Here is a 24,855-nt window from a genome sequence, read left to right as displayed (position 1 = left end):
GTCCCAGCCTGGCCTCCTATCCTCTTTGAGCCCTCTGGGCCCTGGGTTGCTAACTCCTCCACCCTCCTGCTTTTCCTTCCCAGGGAGTCTCACTAACCCTTCTCTCCTCTGTGCCTCCCCACGATTGCTGGCCTTGGTTTGAGCACTGCCCTACTCATTAAATTTTGCAGAGAGAGGGCCAGTTACTTCCCTGGGACTTCTCTCTTGTCATTGAACCCTAGTTTCCCATTGCATGTCTATCTTTTCTTCATTTATACCTCATTCTGTCATGTCTAGCTCCCTGTGACTATTTGAGAAAATGGACTTGGAAAGCAATTTTTTTTTTTTAGTATTTCAAAGCTGAAAATATCTTTATTCAGCCCTCACAATTGATTGATAAACTAGCTGCCTAAGCATTTTGAGGTTTGAATTATGTTTCCTGGTACCGCAAGTAACTATGAGCTAGGAGAGATCTTTCTGCTTCATGGTAAACAGACACAATATGAGGGACTCTTGGGAGTTGCAGAACACAAAGGAAGAGGGAGAGTTCTCTGACAGGAGGATCACTTGCAGCCAGGAGTTTGAGACCAGCCTGAGCAACATAGCTAGACCCCATCTCCACAAAAATATTAAAAAATTACCTGGGCATGGTGGTGTATGCTTGTAGCTCCAGTTACTCTGGAGACTATGGCAGGAGGCTGCAGTGAGCTATGATGACACCAATGCACTCTAGGCCAGCAAGAGAGTGAGACCCTGTCTCAAAAAAAAAAAAAAAAAAAAAAAAAGAAAATATGCACAACTCTCCCCCAGATAGATATGTATATATTAAATTAATATGTAACTCTTTGATATATTAAACCCATGGAAAGAGTCTCCATTTCTACAAAGCAGTATGTGTACTTCCCCCTGTTTTTGAAAAAAAGCACATGGTCAGGTCTCTTGATCTATATATCATTCTCCACTTTTGATAGGGAAAAGTTTCCAGAAATATTTCATTTTCCTCCTTACTACAAGAAAATCAATAGCATAGCAGCAATGCTGCATGGCAAACTGGCACCTGTGCTGGGGAAACAAGTATGGAAGTGTGGGATTCCCTGTGGCAGAGGTTCGTGGTTGTGCTCCTTTTAAAGTGAGCAGCCTTCAGTGCCAGCTAGCTGATCCTCGCACAAGAGAATATGGGTCAACTATTGCCAGACCTTCTGATGTTCAACAGATGCCAGAAATCTGCATTTTGAAATGGGAATTTCTGATGTTTTAATGTTTTCAACAATATTCTTTCTTAATAACATATGAGGGACATTTTCAAGGAGAGGCTACAGGATTGAATTGTCTTAAGCACTGTGGCTGGTCCTGAGTACTTTGAAGGGACAGTGACAAAGTAGAACATATTAAGATTGTGATAGAAATTAGAAGCTTGGGAAAGGGGGAGAAGACCCAAGGGTGGTGATGCTGAGACAAGAAAGCTCAGCTGAGACTTGGTAACAGACTTCTGATTGTGTATGGATGGCCCTGTTAGAGCATTGTTGTATCAGAGAAAGGAAGATGGCTGACAAATATGCCAGCAAACTTTCCTGAAAATTCTATACTGTATATAAGCTCTTACAGTTTCTGTTTGTTTGTTTCTGTTCACCTTTGTTTCTGTTTTTCAACCTTTTTGGGTTATCATTTACTATGTAACTACTTTGGAAGGTTTTGGGAAAGCACCTTTTAGATCTACATGAGGAAGAACTAACAATCGGCCACCTTAGGAAATCAGGACGTATCTGCCTGGGAAAAGTAGTGAGTTCCTCATCACCAGAGATGTTCAAGCAGAGTCTTGACCCAGTTGGGGATGTGATAAAGAGGAGTCAAACTCTGGAGGAAGGGGTCATGCTCAGTCTAGGTGGTTCTATCCATCCCTAAGGGATTATGATTCCAACCTTCTTTAGCTATTGTGGAGCTTGTGGGCTCTTTCTTTCCCTAAGCTCTCATATGAGTTGTATCACTCATTTTGCTATTTAAGGCATGCAGTAGGCAAAAATTCAATGTATTGCCTTGCACTTCCAGGTCAGACAAATCTGTGCTACAATCCTGAGTGTCCTTGCTTTTGCCCCTGGCAAAGCCTCTTAGCATCTCTTAGCCTTACTTGATTTATAGAAACGTGAATGAATAAAAATATTATTGTGAAGATTAATATGCCATGCAGCTCTTGTGAGAGGTAATGGAGATTGTCAAATCACCTATTAATAGATATTTATTGTGCGTTTCATCCCATGGATGCAAGGATAATTCTATAAGCAAATCAATAAATGTGATTCACCACATAAACAGAATTAAAAACAATATGATCATCAATAGATGCAGAAAAAGCATTCAATATAATCTAACACTCGTTCATGATAAAAACCTTTCACAAACCAGGCATAGAAGAAAATACCTCAAAATAATAAAAACCATACATTACAAACCCACAGCCAACATCATACAGGATGGAGAAAGCATTCCCCCTAAGAACTGGAATAAGACAAGAATGCCTACTTTCACCACTTTTATTCAGCAAAATACTGGAAGTCAGAGCAATCAGGCAAGAGAAAGAAATAAAGGGCATCAAAATACAAAAAGAGGAGGTCAAATTATCACTATTTGTGGATGGTATTATATCTAGAAAACCCTATAGACTCCTCCAAATGACTTCTCTAATTGATAAACTCAGTAGAGTCTCAGGTTACAACCTGGTGTTTTCCTTTTTTTTTTTTTTTTTGCGATGGGGTCTTGCTATGTTGCCCAAGCTGGTCTCAAACTCCTGAGCTCAAGTGAGCCTTCTGCCTCAGCCTCCCAAGTAGCTGGGGTTACAGGTGCCTGCCACCACACACTGATGATGTTTTGATATATGTATACATTGTGGTATAACTAAATCAAGCTAATTAATATATCCATTACCTCATATACTTATGTTTTTGTGATGAAAACACCTAAAATGTACTCTCTTAGTGATTTTCAATTATGAAATGCTTTGTTATTAACTGTAGTCACCATGTTGTACAATAGATCTCTTAAATAAGTCTTTAGCCATGTTAGTTTCTTTCTTTAACTATGTTTTACTTATAAAACTTTTATAGGCAAATGATGGGTTTGCCCATTGAAAACCTGTGAAGGAAGGTCAGAGAGGACATATTTCACGTTTTTGGGACCTCCCTCATGATACCAATGAATTATAGCTGTGTAGTTTCCAGATTATAGCTGTGCCCTGATTTACACAGAGGCTTGTTTTAATTCTGACTTTACTCCAGTTCATGCATGGGCTTGCTGAGCTCTCTCTACCTTGGTCATCAAGGCCTAGATATATCCTTTTTGATTTAACTATCAAATTGCCAAGGAGAGAAAAATCTCTGCTTACAAGAACTTACAATGGTTGTGATTTGTTTGCAAAGGAAGGAACAGCTACACACTGGTGGGCAGTGTGTGGAGAGAGAAGTGCTATGGGGCAGTCAGAGAACAGTATTTATTTATTTTTTTATTTTATTTTATTTTTTTTGAGACAGAGTCTCACTTTGTTGCCCAGGCTAGAGTGAGTGCCGTGGCGTCAGCCTGGCTCACAGCAACCTCAATCTCCGGGGCTCAGCGATCCTACTGCCTCAGCCTCCCGAGTAGCTGGGACTACAGGCATGCACCACCATGCCCGGCTAATTTTTTGTATATATATTTTTAGTTGGTCAATTAATTTCTTTCTATTTTTGGTAGAGACGGGGTCTCGCTCAGGCTGGTTTTGAACTCCTGACCTTGAGCAATCCGCCCGCCTCGGCCTCCCAAAGTGCTAGGATTACAGGCGTGAGCCACCACGCCCGGCCTCAGAGAACAGTATTTACAAGCATCAAATTCTCCTGAACATTCTGGAACTATACTCTATATAAGCTCTTACAGTAAGGTAAAGCCTTCTTTGTTTCTCTTTTTTAATTTTTTTTCTTATCATTTACTATATAATCACTTTAAAATAAGTTGTAACATATAAGGGACCTTGATTTCTCCGTATAACCTTTCTGTATATTAAGTGGGACTGTGAGGGTACAAAGTGGTTAGGAGAATGATGGGATGGAGGGAGGGGGGCCACTTGTGGTGTCTTAGGTGAAGGCTCAGCTTTGGATCAAGGATGGGTGGGGGTTTGTGGGTCCCTGTTTGGCCTCTTTCCTTCTGTCTCTACATTTTCTGCAGAGCCCAGGGGAGCTGGGTTGCTTTGGACTATAATTGTCTGGTGTTTGTGCTGGGCAGGTCCCTTCCCATATTCCGTATGTGGGGTAAATCTGAGACTCTGGCACATTTGCCTCCCCTTTATCAGAACTCAGCTCCTGACAGCAGGAGCAATGCCAGTTTCTGAATCTCCAACTCAAATCTGCACTGATGGTTGATTTGTCTTTTCTGGGTGGGCCCGTTGAGGAGGCCATTATGGCACCAACAGTTCTTTCTATACCGAGTGCCTAAAGAAGTTGTTTTCTTTGGGCACATGCTAGGGACAGACTCAGGCACTGTCTTCAGGGCATCCTTACAGCTCCTCCTAGGTGGTTCCTCCCAGCATAGGCTCTAAATGATCCTGAGAATGTTCTTGGCACTCTCCTATCTTCTGCCCTGGGCAGCAGGGTACTATGTCCTGTGGTTCCCCTGCTCCCTGAGGAATATGCTCTGTCTGGGAAAAACAGAGAATAAGACCATTTGTTGAGCATCTAAGCAAATGTTTAAGAAAACTCTCCTGCTTCTTTGCATTTTTTTGTAATTTGTAAAAATAACTTAAAAGCAGTTTTAAGGAGAATAAACTAAATGAAAAAAGGCATCCTTTTAATTACCATTCTGACAAAATGACCTCTATTTTTGAAGGATTCTTTCCATTTCCCTCCCCAAATGTCAGGCTTTCCATACTGTTGCAGTCAAATTGAATATACATTTTCGAATATTCTGCTTTCTTCAATTCACAACATATTGCATTTATAACTAAATTTGGAATTGGGATGCTCAATCTCTGAGTCAGGAGGAAGGGTGAACTTGTTGGAAGTCCCTTGTAAGATGTTGGGAGCATTTGGGGTGGGGTAGCTATGGACACAGTAGAAGGATTTCAGAACCAGGAAGTTCTTTCCTCCAATACCCCTCCCCTGCCCCCAGCCTTTGGTAACAATCATTCTACTTTCCACTTCTATGAGTTTGACCTTTTTAGTGTCCACATACAAGTGAGATTATGCCATATTTGTCTTTCTGTGCCTGGCTTATTTCAGTTAGCATAATATCCTCCAGTTCATCCATGCTGTTACAAATCACAAAATTCCCTTCTTTACAGAAGGAAAGCTGAATAGCATTCCACTGTGTGTATGTGATATTTTCTTTATCCATTTATCCATTGATGGACACTTAGGCTGATTCCATATCTTGACTACTATGAATAGTGCTGCAATGAACATGGGAGTGCAGATATTTCTTCAACATATTTATTTCACTTCTTTTGGATATATACCCAGTAGTGGGTTTGCTTGATTGTATGATAGTTCTATGTTTAATTTTTGGAGAAACTTCCATACTGTTTTCCATAATGGCACTACTAAATTACATTCCTATTGACAGTATGCTAGTGTTTCCTTTTCCTCACATTCTCACCAACACCTATTATCTTTTATCCTTTTGATAGTAGCCATTCTAATAGGTGGGAGGTTATATCTCATTATGGTTTTAATTTTCACTTCCCTGATGATTATTGATGTTCAGGATTTTTAAGTACATCTGTTTGGTCATATTGACCAAATATCATTGGTCATTTGTATGTCTTCTTTTGAAAAATGTCTATTGGGTCCTTTGACCATGTTTAAATTGGGTATTTGTTTTGTTGCTGTTACAGTCTTTGAGTTCCTTATATATCTGGATATTAGCCCCTCATCAGATGTATGGTTTGTAAATATTTTCTACCATTCCATACGTTGTGTACTCTTGACTGTTTCCTTGGTTGTGCAGAAGATTTTTAGTTTGATGCAATCTCATTTGTCTATTTTGCTTTTGCTGCCTGTGCTTTTGGGATCATATCTAATTCTTCTACTAGTTTTACAATTTCAGGTCTTACGCTTATATCTTTAATCCATTTTGAGTCGATTTTTGTACATGTTATGAGATAAAGGTCTAATTTCATTATTCTACATGTGGAAATCCAGTTTTCCCAATATCATTTATTGAATAGACTATCTTTTCCCTATGATATGTCTTTAGCAGCCCTGTCAAAAATCAGTTTGGGCATCCACTTTGTATGGAGAGACAAATGGTCCAAGGAAAGGGTTATTATGGACATTAGAGAATGACTTAGCACTAATAACAGCTGGGGAATGTGTGCACCAGCTGGTAAAGAAGTCTTGGGCGAGACACTAACAATATCTACTAAAGTCCACCCCTTGCACAGATCAGATTCACTTGTTTCTGGTCAGATGGGCAGTTTTTATTTTTATTCATCCTCTACTGGCATCACCTCCCCAATTTCCTCCCTCCCTCACTCTAACACATGGCAATTATGTACATAATTAAGTCCACTATTTGATGGTCACCCTTGTCCAGGGTAACCTAATTATCAGCAGAACAAAGGTGAGTTTGGCTATGGAAGGTCCCAACTAAAGCCCTAGGGAAGGGCCAGTGTACCTGGCCCAGTTTACGCCCCAACCCAGATTCATTGGATCCCACCTGTGATGACTGCTTGCTTTGCCTTTAGGGTGGAGTGGCTCAAGTGACAACTCACACTGTTCTCATGGACTTGAATCTTCCTTCTTAGGACAGCAGGGTGGGCATCTTATTCTCAGGCAAGATCCAGACAATGTAAAAATGTGCAAGTAGATTTGGGTGGCATAGGGAAGGCTGAATCAGGACCATTTTATCAACTACCTCTGTTTAGCTCAATAAGCTTTACTCCCCAGTTCACAACATTCCCGTGGCCATAAATCTTTGGCCACCAGCACCTTTGCTAAAGACCAAAGAACCTCCATGCCTGTCACCAATTGACAAGGAACGACCACTGGCTCCAGGGAACCCATGGAGGCTCTGCTTCTCTAGTAGCTTCCTGAATGGGCTGAGTCTGTGACCTGGAAATGCAAGGATGCCTACCCCTCATGTAGCAACCCTTGCCCAGTGGGATCTGAAGATGGGTATGTATGCTTATCCACTGGCAGATCCACGTATGATACTGTGTCCCCAATAGTCAGAATATATGAGGCTTGGAGCCAACACAGAACAAAGTCAAAATAGCTATAAATGCTATTCTTGAGATTACTATCATAATTATTTTGACCTAATTAAAGTTTTTTCCTATGCACATATAAAATATATATTATAAAATAGAGATTCTACTGTCAGCAGATTTTCCTATTGGTTTTTGAAAGCATTAAAGCATATTGAATTTTTCTATATACAATATTTTGAAAACAAATGAATTCAAAATATTCAATCATATAAATTTACCACTTTAACTTTGTTTCATGTCTGGGATTCCAGTGTTTTACTATTAGAAATGCTGAGATTAAAATTTTTTTTTGAGACAGAGTCTCACTTTGTTTCCTGGGCTAGAGTGCTGTGGCATCAGTCTAGCTCACAGCAACCTCAAACTCCTGGGCTCAAGCAATCCTTCTGCTTTAGTCTCTCAAGAAGCAGGGACTACAGGCATATACCACCATGCCTGGCTAATTTTTTCCTCTATACATTTTTAGTTAATTAACCCAGATAATTTCTTTCTATTTTTAGTAGAGACGGGGTCTCACTCTTACTCAGGCTGGTCTCAAACTTCTGACCTAGAGTGATCCTCCCATCTTGGCCTCCCAGAGTGCTAGGATTATAGGCATGAGCCACCACGGTCGGCCAAAATCTTTATACACAAATCCATATGTATATCTCAGATTATTTCTTTTTTTTTTTTTTTTGAGACAGAGTCTCACTTTGTTGCCCAGGCTAGAGTGAGTGCCGTGGCATCAGCCTGGCTCACAGCAACCTCAATCTCCGGGGCTCAGCGATCCTACTGCCTCAGCCTCCCGAGTAGCTGGGACTACAGGCATGTGCCACTATGCCCGGCTAATTTTTTGTATATATATTTTTAGTTGGTCAATTAATTTCTTTCTATTTTTGGTAGAGACGGGGTCTCGCTCAGGCTGGTTTCGAACTCCAGACCTTGAGCAATCCGCCCGCCTCGGCCTCCCAAAGTGCTAGGATTACAGGCGTGAGCCACCACGCCCGGCCTCAGATTATTTCTTAAAGACAAACTCCTAGCAATAGTTCATCTGGTCAAAGTCGTTTGGTCAGCCTCAGGCTCCTGCAGGCCTGTCCCTGTCCTGCCCTATTTTCCCTCCTTCAGCAACAGTTTGTGCTAAGAAGACTCTAGACTTTGGGCTTCCTGCTGGTTTGGGTGAAGTCCTCTGTGCATGGGTGTTGCTCGTGCAGACTTGTGATGCTGTCCCTCCCCTAATCTGCTGCCAATATCTGTTTTGTAGCAATGAGTGAGTGAGAGGCAATCTCCCCTGTATCTCAGATGAAAGTTTCACTGATCGTAGGTCTTTTCTAATTGAAGTGGACCTTGAGAAGGGCCCTGTGTGACTTCAACTGCCTTCTTTCTATCATATATTTAAACCAGTGGTGTTCAACCGAGGGTGAGCTTGCACTTCCTCACCCTTTTCTGCCTTGCCCTGTCTGGGGACACACAGCAATGCCTGGAGACATTTCTATTATCACAACTTGGTTGAACGTGGGGGGGTGGTTGCTAGTGGCATCCAGTAGAAAGAGGCCAGGAATACTGTTAACATCCTATATCTTGTTTGCCATTCAAAATGTTCCTAGTGATTCTGAAATTACTAAATGTCAATCAGAACTGGCATAGGGTTGATGATTAAAGGAAGGAAGGATCTGGTTTATTTTCTTTCTTAAGGTAGAAATAAGGATCCTGCCCGGCAGGGAAACATTTTCTCTTCTTTCTTTCTCTACTTTTTCTTCATTATTTCCTCTCTGTCTCTCTGTCTCTGTCTCTCTCTCTCTCTCTCTCTCTCTGTCTCTCTGTCTCTGTCTCTCTCTCACACACACAGACACACACACAAACACACACACACACAAACACACACACATTCCTTTCAAATCCTGTAAGTGCTTGGGCTGGGAATCAGGTCACTAAGTTAAAAAGAAAAGAACACCAGATAGTTGACACACACTCATGACTGGAAGTTGGGTCTTTATTGAGGTTTATTGAGAGTTCTGTGACCTATAGGAAGCTTCTGCAGGCTCAGAGATGTGGCCAAGGGACTAGAAGTGGGCCAGAATGAGTGGCGCAGAGAAACTCCTCTGCTCAGGTCCAGTTCCAGAGTCTCTCTTTTGCTGGCCCAGGCTCCAGGGTTAATTATGGTTCAGGATCTTGTTGATCCAGGGCCGGTAATGAGAGAGCCGGGTGTAGACAGAAGGGGGCTTTGCATCTTTCTGTCCATAGGACACGATGCCCTGGGCCACCCCAGCACACATAAGAGGGCCCCCGGAGTCTCCCTGTGTGGCACAGCGAGAGAACACAGGGTGAGCCAGGGAAGTCCTCCCCTCCTGCCCTTGGGTCCCAGCTTGGGGGTCACAGTCAGACCTAACTCAGACCCAGGAGCACTGGATCCTGAGGCTATACATCTAGGTCTGATGCCCTTTCTTCCTTTCCTGGGACAGCCACCCCAACTTTTTCATGTCACCCCACACACCCTGTACAGCAGATGGGGATGGATGGTCAGAGACTGTCCTGGGCCATGGGAGGATGGACAATTCCAGGTTCCTCAGTCCTGTGATCTCAAACCCGGACACTGGCTGATCATCTTCTAAGCCCATCTCCTTTCAGGAGAATTCTGTCCCTGAACAGTGATTTGTGGAGAACCTTGCTTGGAGGATTACCTTAAATGCAGAGTGTTTCTTCCTGGGGTTGCCCACGCACAGCTGGAGATTGTGGTTAAAATTTTGAAAGTGGCTGCAGGCCTTGGGATTCATGAGTTCCTGCTTCACCTCTTGCAGAGTGTCTGAGCCTGGCTTCGTGACACCTGTACTTCCCCAGCCAGCCACCCAGCACATTGTCCCAGGTGGGACGAAGTAGAAGTTGGATGGGAGGGGGACTGTGCCCACAGCCAGAGTCAGGTTGGCTTTCTCCTTCAACTGTGAAGGAGATGAGGGCTGTCAGTGTTAGAAATGGGCCCTGAGGCAGTCGGAGGCAATGGGGGTGTGTGTGGAGGGGGGAGAGGGGACAGGGTGAACTGCTTCACAATAGAGCAAGTGCTACCAAAATTTCAGTGCAATGGTGACCTGAAGAGAAGCTTAACAGAGCAGGAAGCGGAAAGGGAAAGAAAGACGTCGTTACCTTTAGTAACATGATGTCGTGGGGAAAAGTATCACCAATATATTTTGGATGAGGGAATTGCTTTACAACTTCAAGCTTCTGCCATGTATTTTCTTTCTTTTTTGTGTTATGGACTCCAAGGGTGACTGTTATAGACCTGTTATAAGGAAGAAGGAAGGACAAGGAGAAGCAGTGATGGCTTGGGGTTTCTCTTGAGATGTGCCCATTCTGAGAAAAAGGGACTGGAGTCACTGAACTCTACCCATCTCCCTTTTCTTGGGCTGCTTATAGCATCTGGGGACTCAGGTTTTGCTCAGGGAAGAGCTTTTTCAGGAAATAGACACAATTTCCAGGAGCCTGAGGAATTATTGGGGAATGAGCAGGCCACAGAGGACTCAGGGGCCAGGGTTAGCACTTCCTAAACCAGGGAGCCCTATATGAGGGCCAGCCCTCTGATGCAGGAGGTATCAGGGGAAAGGGGAAAGTGTGTGGGAGTGTCTCATGTGGACCCTGCTCTCTGCCTTCCATAGAATGGATGCTTTCAGGACCCTGAGAACTAAAGGCCAATGTTCTTGACATGGCTTAGAAGAAGTGGCCCTGAGAACTGGATGGGCCTTGAAAAGTGAGTCACATGTCTTATGTGTTGGGGAGGGGGTGAGCAGGGTACTTTTAGAGGAGGGACCTTGATCAGGGTCTCCTCTTCCTCTGAAGGGGAGCTGAGCTCACAGTGACTGAGGCTCAGGGCACTCATTCAATTGTGAGAGCAATTTTTTTAAGCCCAAGCCTTGCCTCTCATGTAAGTTGACCCAGGCCCAGGATTCCATCCTCAGGCCCCACTGTAGGTGTATCCCTAGTAGCTACCCTGGTTGGTTGTCTCCCATTTGGGGATAAAAGGACCCTGTTGTCTCACCTTCCTGCACAGTGAGCAGCCGTCAGCACAAAGTTCTGCCTTATCAGGAAACCACCACAATACCTGGGTCGACCCTCAAAATCGTTAAATTCCAGGTAGGCCATGTACGGGCGAGAGTGTGGCTTGCACTCTGTGCCCTGGATGATCTCCCCTGGAACAGAGAACCCAGGGTTTGAACACAGGCACTGATCCTCTCTCCAGAGAATGAGCAAGTTGGGTTGCTCCCTCGACTCTCATCCTCACTCTTTGTCCTGCCCATTTTCCCTGTCATGTTGCTTGTCGCTGCTTTCCCTGCCCACAACTTCCCCCAGAAATTCACATTCCTTCATCCCAGTACAACAGCTAACCCTGCCTTAATGGCCATTCAGACAGTTTTACTAGGATTTCCCCCACTCCCAGGATTTCCCTGCCCTGGCCCACCTCCTCTGTCTCCACGTAGAACAAGCTGCCCAGGTTCCTGTCTTGGCTTTCTCCACAGCCCATGAGCAGTGTCACAGAAGGACCAAATCACAAGGTAATATGTATCCCTGAAGCTCAGAGATAAAGAGAACATGTCCATTTTCCTGGAGATACCCTTCTTCTTCCCATTTGCTCTGGGCTTTTGCCCAGACAATGCAGGATTCCTTGCTCCTGGGAGATACCTTAGGCTGCAGAGAATGGGTGGGCATATCCCAGGTGGAAACGTCTCTCTAGGACTCTGGAATAGAGATCCTGGGACCCTGTTCAGGAGTCAGCTATTTTCAGACTAAATGTCTTTGTTGTCAGAGCTGACCCTGCAGACTACAGAGGCAAGGACCCCGATACTCACCAGCCTGAGCTCTGGAGCATAGGATAAAGAGCAGCAGAGGGAGACGAAGGAGATGCATCTTCCCAGAAAGGCTGCCTGGGAAGCTACTGGTTTTACTTTCCAGTCTTAGGTTTTATAACTTCTAAGCAGATGTGGGGAGGGGCAGGACTGGTAACCACAGGAACTGTGTGATCGTGTTTCCTTCTTTCACTCTAAGTTGGCTGTCTTTCTCATCAGAAGTTCCCCCCAAATCATCTTCTGTTTTACTAGAGGTGAATTTGAGGCCCAAACTCCCAAGTCCCAGGAGGAGCCCTCAACTATGGTGTCTTATCTGGGGTGCGGTGTGGCTGAGAAATGTGGGGACCATGTGTTTCCCAGTAAGGGAAGCTGGTTAAAGGTCCATAAGAAACATGGCTTGGGGAGAGTCTTTACACTAGGCATTCAGAAGTGTGCGTGCTTTTATAGCTGTGACCCACAGTGGGAAATGCATTTTGCAAAAAGACCCAATACATGCACAAATGTTTGTATGAGGACATAAGCACACACATACATATATGCAAATGAATCAAAAGTTTCAGGCAACAATATTTATTCTAATGATGTCCAGTGCTCTCTGTTAGTTTCTATTCCATTCCGTTCCACTTCATGTTAAAACTTGAGGAACACCCACTCAAAGGATGATACCTACAGTTTAAAAAACATTGATCTGGATCTCTTTCTTCCTCTGACACAAATGTTCATTGGCAGAAGAAAAAAGATCTAAGGAGAGTAGATGGGGTAGGGAACAGACCCTAGGACAGGACTTTATATACATCATGACAAAAGCAAATGGGACTGGAATCAGCTCTTTCTTTCTTTCTCTTCTTTCTCTCTTTCTTTTCTTTTCTTTTCTTTTCTTTTCTTTTCTTTTCTTTTCTTTTCTTTTCTTTTCTTTTCTTTTCTTTTCTTTTCTTTTCTTTTCTTTCTTTTCTTTTTTTTGACAGAGTCTCACTCTGTTGCCCTAGCTAGAGTGCCATGGCATCAGCTTAGCTCACAGCAACCTCAAACTCCTGGGCTCAAGCAATCCTGGCCTCAGCCTCCCGAGTAGCTGAGACTACAGGCATGCACCACTGTGCCCGCCTAATTTTTTTTCATGTATATATTTTTTAGTTGTCCAGCTAATTTCTTTCTATTTTTTTTAGTAGATTTGGGTTCTTGCTCTTGCTCAGGCTGGTCTTGAACTCCTGAGCTCAAACGATGATCCTCCCGCCTTGGCCTCCCAGAGTGCTAGGATTACAGGCGTGAGCCACCACGCCCCGAGTGGAATCGGCATTTTCTGAGAGCTTATACATGTCATTTAATGTCACAACTCTTAGATATACTATTTCTTTAATAGTAATGCTATAAATTAGATATTATCACCTCAATTTTTATTGATCTGGCTATCAAGGCTTATGGTTCAGAATTAGATTTTCCTGGTTCCAAATCAGGGCTCTTTCTGCTCTACCACCAAAGAGAAATAGAGAAATAGAGTCCTACCAATGGAGAGGGAAGTATGGATGCAGGAGAAAGGTGATTTGCTCCAGGGGGACTGGGGTTTCCTATTCCCATGTGGGAAATGGCATATTCTTGTCCGGGGGAGCCTGGAAGGCAGAGTGGCAAGGTATATTGGGAAGCCCATTTTGGATGTATATGAGGAAGAGCAACCAGCTGCCACATGATAGCATAGCTGACTCGGTGAGTTTCCCATTATTGAGATGAGTCCAGGATGGGGATGTTGTAAAGAGTATACATGCCCTAAGGGAGAGGTGTGCAACTTGACCTAGTCTGGTCCAGCCATCTCTAGGAATCCGATTCCAGACCTTCCTTAATTACTGCAATTCTTGGTATTTTTCTCTTCCTGTGAACACCTGTCTGTGCTGTCTGTGCTGTTCCTTTAAACATTCAAGGCACGAAGAAGTCAAAAGCACAAAGAATTTGAATTAGATAAGCCTATGTTTGATTCCAGGCTCTCCAATTTGCTGTCTGACTTTTTGCCCCAATGAGCTCAGTTTCTTTATCTGTAAAATGACAGTGGGCTACTGTGAGAAAAACTTTGCATTTTATTTAAAAATTATCCTGTAGCAATACTCCCTCATTTTGGGTGTAAAAGTTCTATGAACTTTTAACACATATATAGAGTCATATAACTCCACCACTTTGGGTATAGGTTTTTGTGTGAACTTAAGTTTTCATTTCTGTAAAGTCAACATCCAGGGGTAGGATTTGGGGTCATATAATAAGTGTATGTTTAATTTTATAAGAAAATGACAAATTACTTTTTAAGTGACTGGTCTGTTTTGCATTACTACCAGCAATGTATGAGAGTTCTAGTTGGTACACATCCATGTAAGCCCTTGGTATTTTCAGTATTTTTATTTTAGTCATTTACATAGGACTGTAGTGGTATTTCATTGTAATTTTTTTTTTTTTTTTTGGAGACAGAGTCTCGCTTTGTTGCCCAGGCTAGAGTGAGTGCCATGGCGTCAGCCTAGCTCACAGCAACCTCAATCTCCTGGGCTCAAGCAATCCTGCTGCCTCAGCCTCCCAAGTAGCTGGGACTACAGGCATGCGCCACCATGCCCGGCTAATTTTTTTTTTTTTGTATATATATATATATATTAGTTGGCCAATTAATTTCTTTCTATTTATAGTAGAGATGGGGTCTCGCTCTTGCTCAGGCTGGTTTCGAACTCCTGACCTCGAGCAATCCGCCCACCTCGGCCTCCCAGAGTGCTAGGATTACAGGCGTGAGCCACCACGCCCGGCCTCATTGTAATTTTGATTTGAATTTTTCTAATAGCGAAATAAGCTAGCCATGTGTTAGCATCGTTTTTGTGCTATTTGCCATCCATAAGTCCTTTTTGGTGTAGTGTCTGTTTGTTTCTTTTGCCTATATTTTAATTGGGTTTTTGTTTCCTTATTATTGAGTGTTGTCAGTACTTTATATATTTCGAATACAAGTCATATGTCAGATATGTGCATTGCAAATATTATATTTTAGTCTGTCACCTGTCTTTTCATTCTCTAGCAGTTGCTTTTCACAGTGCAAATGTTTTTAAGTTTGTTGAGTCCAATTTATTGAATTTTTCTTTTACAGATTGTACTTTTTGTATCGTGTCTAAGAACTCTTTGCCTAACTCCAGGTCACAAAGATTTCCTCCTATTTTTTTCCCTAAAAGTTTTATGGTTTACATTTAGATCTACAGTCTATTTTGAGTTAATTTTTGTATGCTCAAGACTTAGGTTGTTGTTTTTTTTTTTTTTTTTTTTTTTTTTTTTGAGACAGAGTCTCGCTTTGTTGCCTAGGCTAGAGTGAGTGCCATGGCGTCAGCCTAGCTCACAGCAACCTCAAACTCCTGGGCTCAAGCGATCCTTCTGTCTCAGCCTCCCAAGTAGCTGGGACTACAGGCATGAGCCACCATGCCCGGCTAATTTTTTTATATATATGTTAGTTGGCCTATTAGTTTCTTTCTATTATAGTCTCGGGGTCTCGCTCTTCCTCAGGCTGGTTTCGAACTCCCGACCTCGAGCAATCCACCCGCCTCAGCCTCCCAGAGAGCTAGGATTATAGGCGTGAGCCACCGCGCCCGGCCTGGTTGTTGTTTTTTTTCTCTGCATGTATTCCTGAGTGAAATCTCAACCTGGAAGAGTCATACTTTTAACTTGCTTTCGTCAAAAACAGAACTCTGGCTTTGGAAGATCTCCTTAACCTGCTTTCCTCAAAATATCTATCATTCTGATCCATGGTCCTTCTCCTGTATTGAGGAGGTAGCATGAGGACATGATGAAATGTCTAAATGAAATGACAACTCAGAAGCAAGACTGGCTATTGTGTTCTGAAAAGAAAGATGAGGATTGAGAGGGTGGAATGGGGCAGGGAAATCCACAGTAAGAATACAGGGAGGGGCTGAGCTGCATGAGAGGTGAGGATGAGGCTGAGAGGGAGGCCCTCAGCATTAACCCCGTCTTCCTCACCCAGTGGTCTCATGGGAGGCTCTGTCAGCCTGTGATTGGGATCTGGGGCTCTCTGTTTCAGAGGAGATTATCAGTGGCACTGAGTGTAAACCACACTCCCGTCCCTATATGGCTTATTTGGAAATCATCACCAGCAGGGGTTATGTTGCCAACTGTGGAGGGTTTCTCATAAGTCAAGAATTTGTGATGACAGCTGCTCACTGTAAAGGAAGGTAAGAACCCTTTGACTTGTTATCTTTTCATATGAGGAACTGTAGGAACCACAGTTACACGCAACTTTGAAGTAGCCTTTTTTGCGTATAGTATCATGAGAATTAAACAAGACAATGTAGGTAAAGTAGTAAGTGGAAAAAGAAAAAAATTAGTTCTTTCCTTTGAGATGGCCCTGGGTTAAATGAACTGCTTCAAGGATATGGGGCAGACCCATTGAGACTGTGCACCTACAAGGGCAGATTTACAGCTTGCCTTACATTCCTTTGGGTTCCCCAGGGTGAATTATAGTTCCACACCACAGTTATTAGTTTCCTAGGACTGCTATAATAACAAACAACCCAAAGGTAGGTGGCTTAAAAAAACAGAATTCACAATTCATAGTTTGAAATCAAGGTTTTGATTTCAGAATTGGTTCCTTTTGAGGATTGTGAGGAAGAACCTGTTCCAGATCTTTCTCCTAGCTTCTGGTAACTGCTGGCAATCCTTGGCATTTCTTGGCTAGTACATGTATCATCTAATCTGCCTCCTGCTTCCCATGGCCCTCTCCCTGTGTGTCTCTGTCCTCTGCTTATGGGGACAGCAATCATATTGAATGAAGTGTCTACCCTACTTCAATATGACCTCATCTGAACTAATTACATTGACAGCAATCCTATTTCCGTAAGGTCACCTTCAGAGGCACTGGAAGTTACGACTTCAACATATTTATTTGGGAGGCACATAATATAACCCATAACAACTCCTTCAGTACCCACACATGCTAAGCCATGACTGTGTAAGGGTAAAATTTTCCAGGGGATCTGGGGTGCAGGAGAGACAATCCTTAGGTTCCGAGGGGAAGGCCTAACATTGGGGTGAGGTGGAGAAACAGATAATTTCCTGATGAACTTTTGACATGGGTTCCAACATGGTGAAGACCCCAGGAGGACCTGGCTCTTTTGCATGTCTCTGTGTGCTGCTCTCAGTCATCCACAGGCCATCTGCCCATGAGTTTGAACCGTCTTATCGGGATGGCTTCTGCTGACGTTGTACTGCTGTGATGCTCTTATCATCCTTGGTGTCCATCATGCAGGCCCACTCCTTGTGCCCCAGTTTACACATCTTAGAATTAATGTGGTAGCTGTGATGATGCTTTTATGTTTTTCAGGGCGACTAGGCCATCAACTGCTGTTTCCATTTCTGGGGTTCACATGATGCTTATTTGGTCTGCAGTGGTGGTTTTGCTGGAAGCCTTTGGATTCTAATTCAGTTGAGGGCTCAGCTAGGTCTCCACTGGCTCTGCCACTTCTTGTGGGCAAGGCTGGAGGTTAAGCTGACCACTCTCCAGACATCTAATTCTCCAGCTTCCTGGGAAGGAAGGCTGCCCTTGTGTATGTGCTGTCCTTAGTGTCTGAGGGTAAAGAGTGGATGAGGCCTTAGCTGCACCACAGTGTTTGTTCTGGTCACCTAAGGAAACAAATACACAGTGTCTCTGTTCTTTGTATTTCACATTTAAATCTCTTATTTGATTATACAAATATAAAACAAGAGTCAGAAAAAAAAAGAAAAATATCATCTTCTAACCACTGCCCAAAATAAGTTCTTTTATTTTTATGATCCTTTCAGTTCTTTTTTTTTTTTTTTTTTGCCTGTGTGCATTCATTGTTGTTGTTGTATAATTAGAATTTATAGTCAGTCTTACATATTCTGCTTTAATTTTTTACATCTGTGTTGAATAGTGGCAAAGCTGGAGGCTGAGACCTTTGGCCTAGCAGGCAGGAGGAAGTTGGATGTGCTGGGTTCCTGGTCTGGGGCGAGTAGTAGCAGCAGTTTCTTGGAGTATGGTAGTGACAGGGCCCTGCTTATCTTCTTAGGTCTTCTATGGACTGTGGTGGGAACTGTATGGTGGCCCTTTAATTGTAAGCGTCAGAGAGTTGCTTGGAGTTCCTGCCCTGTTCTCTTATACTAGGGTGTATGACTGTGAGTGTACTGATCCCAGCTCAGATACTGGTGACTGTGGGCTTCAGCCTATTGCAGGTCACTTGGGGAGGAAGTTTTGGAGAACTTGACCTAAGCTGGGTATCCCTCTTCTGGAAGACCTGGACACATTGTGTCATTTTGGAGGACCACAATCGTTGAATTTGGGAGTCTCTGAGGTAGTCATGGCGTCAGGCTCACACTGATGCTCTTGATCAGAGGTCCTTAAACTTTTTAAACAGGAGGCCAGTTCACTGTCCCACAGACCATTGGAGACTGTGCACTGTGGGCCCGGGATGAGTTGGCTGCTAAGCAGGACAGGCAGCGGCTGCAAAAACACCCGGAGGGCTGGATAAATGTCCTCAGCGGGCGGCATGTGGCCCGTGGGCTGTAGTTTGAGGACGCCTGCTTTTGAGAATCCCTCTCCTGAGGTAGAATGGCCCTGCCTAATGCACACAAAGGCCTGACCCTTTCCCTCTCCCATCCCAAGGACTTCTGAGGGCAGATGATCCTCTGGCTGCAGACACGGTATTGAGGGGTGATTGGTGGTGGGGCAGGTCGGACACCAGGTATCAACAGCCCAGGCCTGGGGCTGTTGACATGGTCATGGGAAGATCACTATGGGGTCTCTGTGTCCTGAATTGCAGTGGCCAGAGCATGGAGTTTGTGGGAGAAGGACAAGGAAGAGAAGCAGTAGGAGGAGGAAGAAGAAAGTTAATCAGTGCCAATATTACTCAGGATGTTAAACCCTATTGACTGGATCCAAATATTTTCTTGAATAATCCATAATCCCACACAATGTACTGAGAGCTTGGTATTAGCCAAGATTACTAATTTGGTCAGAAGGAAGCCCAGTGCAATTCTTCATTCCAGCTGGAGAGGACCTCAGTGAGGGGAGCAAACCAGCTCTGGGCAGTGAGCACAGAGAGAGGAGTCACACACATGCTGGAGTCTGCATCTTTATTGAGGTTTGTGTTTGCCTCTGAGAGCCTCTCTGGGTTTGGGCTGGGGCCAGGCTCCGAGGAAGCTCAGGGGCTATTTAGGGAATGCTCTGGCTTTGGGCTTTTCCTTCAGGCTGGCCAGGCTTCTGTGGCTACTTTTCCTTAAAACTTTATTGATCCAGGGCACATATGGGGAGATGCGAGTGAAGACAGCAGGAGGCTTGGCATCGCCACGTCCATAAGACACAACACCTTGGGCCACCCCAGCACACAGAAGGGGCCCCCCAGAGTCATCCTGTGGGTTAGAGAAAGTGTAACATGAGTAGATGTTATCCTTCCGTCCCTAGTATCACCTCTCCCTGGTCCTATCAGCACCCGGCTAGCCCCAAGACACCAGAGTCAGGCCAGGAACCCTGGCTCCTTGTGGAGTCACACGTTAGGTTAATGCTTCTTTCTCTCTCTGGCACAGACCCACAACTCAAGGTTCTGTTCCCCTCCACCTTCTTCCTTTCTCTTTTGGAGCCCTGTGTGGCCTGGTTGGGAAGTTTAGAGGCAGGACTTGGGTATGGGAAGAGGGAACCCAGGAGGAAGATTCCAGATCCCACAGTCCTAGAAATCCATGAACACAGACAGTGGTCACAGGACTAGACAACTTCTTGACCCACCCTCGGCCTCCCAGGAGGGTGCTGTCTCCCTAGGTGGGGAGGAAGGGTAGGTATGTGATACCTTGTATGCTGCTCTTGTCTTCCTGGGATTGCCCACACAGATTTCGAGGTTATGACTGTAACATGGAAAGTAGTTGCAGGCCTTCTCATCCATGAGTCTCAGCTTCACCTCCCTCAGAATATTCGACAGTGGCTGTGTCACTCCTGTTTTTCCCCAGCCGGCTGCCCGGCATATTCTCCCAGATTGAATAAAAGTAGATGCGGTGGGCAGGGGAATTGTCCCCACAGCATGGGTCAGCCTGGCCTTTGTTTGTAGCTGTGAGGGGAGGAAGGGTTGATGGACTGCCAGTCCCAGGGAAGAGGAGAGGTGTGGATGGTAGAGGCTCCCTGGGACAGGCCTGAGAGTTTCTCCCTAAGGGGTGGTGATGACATGGTGTGGGAGGCTGAACCCCAAGGAAATGGGTGGGAAGAGAGAGCATGAGAAAGATACAGGCCAGGAGAAGTGCCAGGGCAAGGGGAATCAAGAAGTGTAAAAAAGATAATCGCACCTTCAGTAACATGATATCATTGAGCTTGGTAAAAACGTTGTAATTTGGGTGAGCAAATTGTTTTACAACTTCTATCTTCTGCCATGTGGATTCTTTCTGTTTCATGTCATGAGCTCCCAGAGTGACAGTAATATTCCTGTTGAGAGGGAAAGAGAGGCAGGAGAAGGTGCTGGTCCCCTGAGAAGGGCCCATTCTGAGCACAGGGACACCAGCCCTCCTCTTCCCAAGTGCAATGCCAGTTGAGGGACTCAGATCCTACTCAGGACAGAGCTTCCCCCAGGGATTACAGTTGTTTCAGGAGAGCAGGGCCGTGGTAGAGGGGTGGGACTGAGGCTGGCAGCAGGACGAGAGGGGCAGTGTTGGCCTGCCTGGACCTGGGCTGCCCTGTCTAAAGCCCTGGCCTCTGGAGAGGGAGATGACAGGTGAAATGGCCCAGTTCCTCCCAATGTACATGGCTGAACATCTGGAGATGAGCAGGGTCAGAGAACCTCTCCTCAAGCTACTTTAAAGTTGTGTGTAACTGTGGTTCCTACAGTTCCTCATATGAAAAGATAACAAGTCAAAGGGTTCTTACCTTCCTTTACAGTGAGCAGCTGTCATCACAAATTCTTGACTTATGAGAAACCCACCACAGTTGGCAACATAACCCCTGCTGGTGATGATTTCCAAATAAGCCATATAGGGACGGGAGTGTGGTTTACACTCAGTGCCACTGATAATCTCCTCTGAAACAGAGAGCCCCAGATCCCAATCACAGGCTGACAGAGCCTCCCACGAGACCACTGGGTGAGGAAGACAGAGTTAATGCTGAGGGCCTCCCTCTCAGCCTCATCCTCACCTCTCATGCAGCTCAGCCCCTCCCTGTATTCTTACTGTGGATTTCCCTGCCCCATTCCACCCTCTCAATCCTCATCTTTCTTTTCAGAACACAATAGCCAGTCTTGCTTCTGAGTTGTCATTTCATTTAGACATTTCATCATGTCCTCATGCTACCTCCTCAATACAGGAGAAGGACCATGGATCAGAATGATAGATATTTTGAGGAAAGCAGGTTAAGGAGATCTTCCAAAGCCAGTGTTCTGATTCTTTCTCTATCCAATGGTACTTGTCCCTGGAAAAATGTCATCATCTTCAGGAAAGAGTATGACTCTTCCAAGTTGAGATTGCACTCAGGAACACTTGCAAAGGGCTCCTTGCAGCCTCATTGTAGGGTTTTCTATGACCCAGCTCAGCAAATTTGGAATAGGAGCTGAGGACCTATAAGACAGTAAGTTACACCCTAGACTCACCAGCTTCAGCTTCAGGAGGCAAAAGAAAGACCAACAAAAGGAGTAGGGCCTGCCTTTTCCTAGCAACGCTGTCCATGCTGCCCATGCTGCCCATGCTGCCCATAGTAAGCTTCTCTCACCCCTCTCTGGCCCTTGCTTTTATAACTCTAGTAGTGGAAGAAAGGGGAGGGCTGGAAGCCATGTGAACCACCCTGTCACGTTTTTGTCTTTTACTCTGGCCTGGCTATCTTCCTCATCAGCCATTCCCATGACTGTTCTTTGCTGGCATTGAAGCAGTTGTCAGATGCTAAGAGTCCTAGGATGAGGCATGCAACTTTTTCATCCAAAGCAGTTCTCTAAAAGCAGAATAGTAACACACCAGAGGGAGAAGTTTTAGGTGCTGTGGATATCTAGAACAGGGATCAGGAAACTTTTCATAAATGGCCAGATAGCAAGTATTTTCAACTTTGAAGGCCAAGCTGTCTCTGTGGCAACTATTCAACGCAGCCATTGTAGCACAAATCAACCAAAGACAATATATAAACAAATGAGTGTGACTATGTTTCTATAAAACTTTATTTACAAAATCAGGTAGGGGGCTGATTTGATCTGCGGGCCATAGTTTGCCAATCCCTGATCTAGAAGATCAGCCCTTCTTTCAATTCAAATAATCAATAGAAGAGTAGAATGTGGAAGGAAGGAATGTGAACAAGAAAAGAAAATGGGAGTTATTTATTGAATACCCACAATATGTTTGGCACTGATAGGTCTTTACATGTATCTTCTCATTTGATCTTCTCATTTGATCTTTGAAATGTTATTATACACAATTACAGAGCACTCCATGGAAGCTCAAAATGGCACATAGCACCAAGGTCCATAATTTATTTGTTGGGTTCTGAAACTCACACTTTTTCCATTCCCCTCATCTGAATAATAAGGGGTGTTGGATGGAGAGTTAGTTCCATGAATGGAGAAACAAATGGAATGTATAAAGAACATTTGTATTTTCTGAAGGCTTGGGGTTTTCCACTTGTGCATTGTGAGTCACATTTGGTTTGATCATAAAGTGATATCTGCCCCTGTCATTATTTGAAGTGTTACTCTGGACTCTCATTATTTTATGTGCCACTGAGGAAGGAAAAACTGTTCTCGGTTAAACAATAATGTGCCATTGATTACAAGATTCATTCATGTTGCAAAGAGATTAAAACGTGAAATACTGAGTATCTTGTAATGAATGACATATGGCATATTTCTGGTGTATGCTTTATCTCATGCACCCTCACATCAGTCCCAAAGTATTATTGTTTTCATTTTACAGATGATGAAATTGAGGCTCAGAGAATTTGAATCACTTGACAACATTTTGTATCCTATAAATATTAGAGCTAGGTATCAATCTAGATCTGTTTGACTCTAATCACACTATCTTTTCTTGTACAACCTTTCTTTCCTGGACTGTAAACACAAGACAAAACAAAGCAAAACAAACAACAACAATAACAATAACAAGAGCCTAGAGAAGATTTCCTTACCAGTTTCCACATTTTATAAGGTATAGTCTTTATAATTATTCCCTTATTTTACCACTCAGAGTGGTTCTGCTTCTATGATTGAACCCTAATTTATAGAGATATTGGCACTGGAATTGGGACCAGGGGAGCCTAACCTTAGGGTCTGTGAAATGGCTTGGGTTATTGGGATTGGTTCTCTAACCTGAATATCTTTAAGTTACTAGTGACCTTCTTGTAAGTGGTAAAAGGTATTAGTTTTTTTTTTTTTTTTTTTTGAGACAGAGTCTCACTTTGTTGTCCAGGCTAGAGTGAGTGCCGTGGCGTCAGCCTAGCTCACAGCAACCTCAAACTCCTGGGCTTGAGTGATCCTTCTGCCTCAGCCTCCCGAGTAGCTGGGACTACAGGCATGCGCCACCATGCCCGGCTAATTTTTTTTTTTTTATATATATATCAGTTGGCCAATTAATTTCTTTCTATTTATAGTAGAGACGGGGTCTCGCTCTTGCTCAGGCTGGTTTTGAACTCCTGACCTTGAGCAATCCGCCCGCCTCGGCCTCCCAAGAGCTAGGATTACAGGCGTGAGCCACAGCGCCCGGCAGGTATTAGTTTTAAGCTGTGGGTGACTGTTTATGGGATGCAGTAGCAAACCTGTTACTTAAGTTATCACATGTAGGTATCTGTAATCAAAGACAAGGCTTTGGGTGACTAAGTATTTGCTGCCATAGAAAATAATGGAAATAAGGAATGTAACAGGGTTGGTTGATTGCCTCTATGTGCACTAAAGAACTTAGAAAAAGAAAATGATTAGCCTTGGGCATTAAATTTCAAACTTGTGTTTAAGTAAGAGTCCAGACATCTTCTATGACTGCCTTAAAAGCAACTCTTATCTCATATAATCTCATGTCTGAGATTTCTGAAAACCAAACCAAAGTCTAATCCTGTGGGTGGCTTCCAACACATTTTGCATTACAAAACTGGCAGCATCTCTTACATAAAGTTAAGACATTGGTTGGGAGGAAATAAAACTCTGAAAATTGGGATGGGACTATGTTTGGGCAGATTCTGATGACACTGATATCTTGAACTCCTAAATTCCACCAATGTTCCTCTGCCAGTAAAGCAACCCATTTTCTATGGTCTGAAGAGGTGAGTCTTGCCTTGCCTCAAGAATCTATAATGGAATCCCCTAAGGATCCCCTGCTTTTCTGGGGACTGCTGATTCCTCTCAGGTCCTAACCTTCCCCACTACCACCAAGGGTCTCTTATTCCTTTTTGGTTAATAAATTCAAATCCCAGTAGGTGTCAGCAAGGAATGTGACCCATGAGCAATTGCACTACATATCAAAATAATTACTATATTTTTGCTAATTAATATCAACAGAAACACCAATGTGAATGGATCTTAAGGGTTCTGGAGTAGAGTGGAGGGGACATAATGTGCCAGCAGGCTGACTTTGTTGATGAGGTGCACTAAGTAGGGATTCTAATATGAGTGTATTAGCTCAAGCATATCGAGTGGCTCTAACCTCTTGCCTGGTTGGTTAGATTGGAACGTAGACCTCAACGTGGCCTATACTGTGTGAAGTTGAGATGCCAGACCTTTGATATACCGTAGAGGGAGATATCCAAAGGTGTAGGGAAATCAGAAGGTGGGGCTGATTTATTACATGAGACTGGCTTACTTACACCCTAAGTATGTCCTAGAAGGGAGCAAGGATACTCCCTTCACCAAACTTGTGGGAAATGCCTTAGGGAGT

The 24,855-nt window shown here is 43.9% G+C and overlaps 1 protein-coding gene and 1 long non-coding RNA gene across 4 annotated transcripts; both read right to left on the bottom strand.

Annotated features, from left to right (window-relative positions):
- Positions 1-9,155: 9,155 nt before the first annotated feature.
- CMA1 (chymase 1) lies at positions 9,156-12,097 on the bottom strand. 3 transcript variants are annotated; one of them, XM_012756033.3, is made up of 6 exons: positions 12,016-12,097; positions 11,628-11,734; positions 11,208-11,358; positions 10,319-10,454; positions 9,862-10,116; positions 9,156-9,477 (listed from the first exon to the last, which is right to left on the bottom strand). In XM_012756033.3, exons 1-6 carry the CDS (start codon positions 12,033-12,035, stop codon positions 9,334-9,336), a joined length of 813 nt encoding a protein of 270 aa, XP_012611487.1. In that variant the 5' UTR covers positions 12,036-12,097; the 3' UTR covers positions 9,156-9,333. The 3 variants fall into 3 exon arrangements, with proteins under 3 accessions (XP_012611487.1, XP_075860260.1, XP_012611488.1); XM_076004145.1 differs by having other exon boundaries at positions 11,628-11,740; positions 12,016-12,094; XM_012756034.3 differs by lacking the exon at positions 11,628-11,734.
- Positions 12,098-19,825: 7,728 nt separating this feature from the next.
- LOC105866606 (uncharacterized) lies at positions 19,826-21,033 on the bottom strand. Its single transcript, XR_012919639.1, has 3 exons — positions 20,888-21,033; positions 20,314-20,449; positions 19,826-19,881 (listed from the first exon to the last, which is right to left on the bottom strand). It is a non-coding gene; the product is annotated as an uncharacterized LOC105866606 (long non-coding RNA).
- Between the last annotated feature and the right edge of the window lie 3,822 nt (positions 21,034-24,855).

The sequence above is a fragment of the Microcebus murinus genome, chromosome 6, assembly GCF_040939455.1.
Source record: "Microcebus murinus isolate Inina chromosome 6, M.murinus_Inina_mat1.0, whole genome shotgun sequence".
Taxonomy (NCBI): domain Eukaryota; kingdom Metazoa; phylum Chordata; class Mammalia; order Primates; family Cheirogaleidae; genus Microcebus; species Microcebus murinus.
The sequence above is the reverse complement of the archived record's forward strand: the minus strand, read 5'-3'. Positions and strand labels throughout refer to the sequence as shown.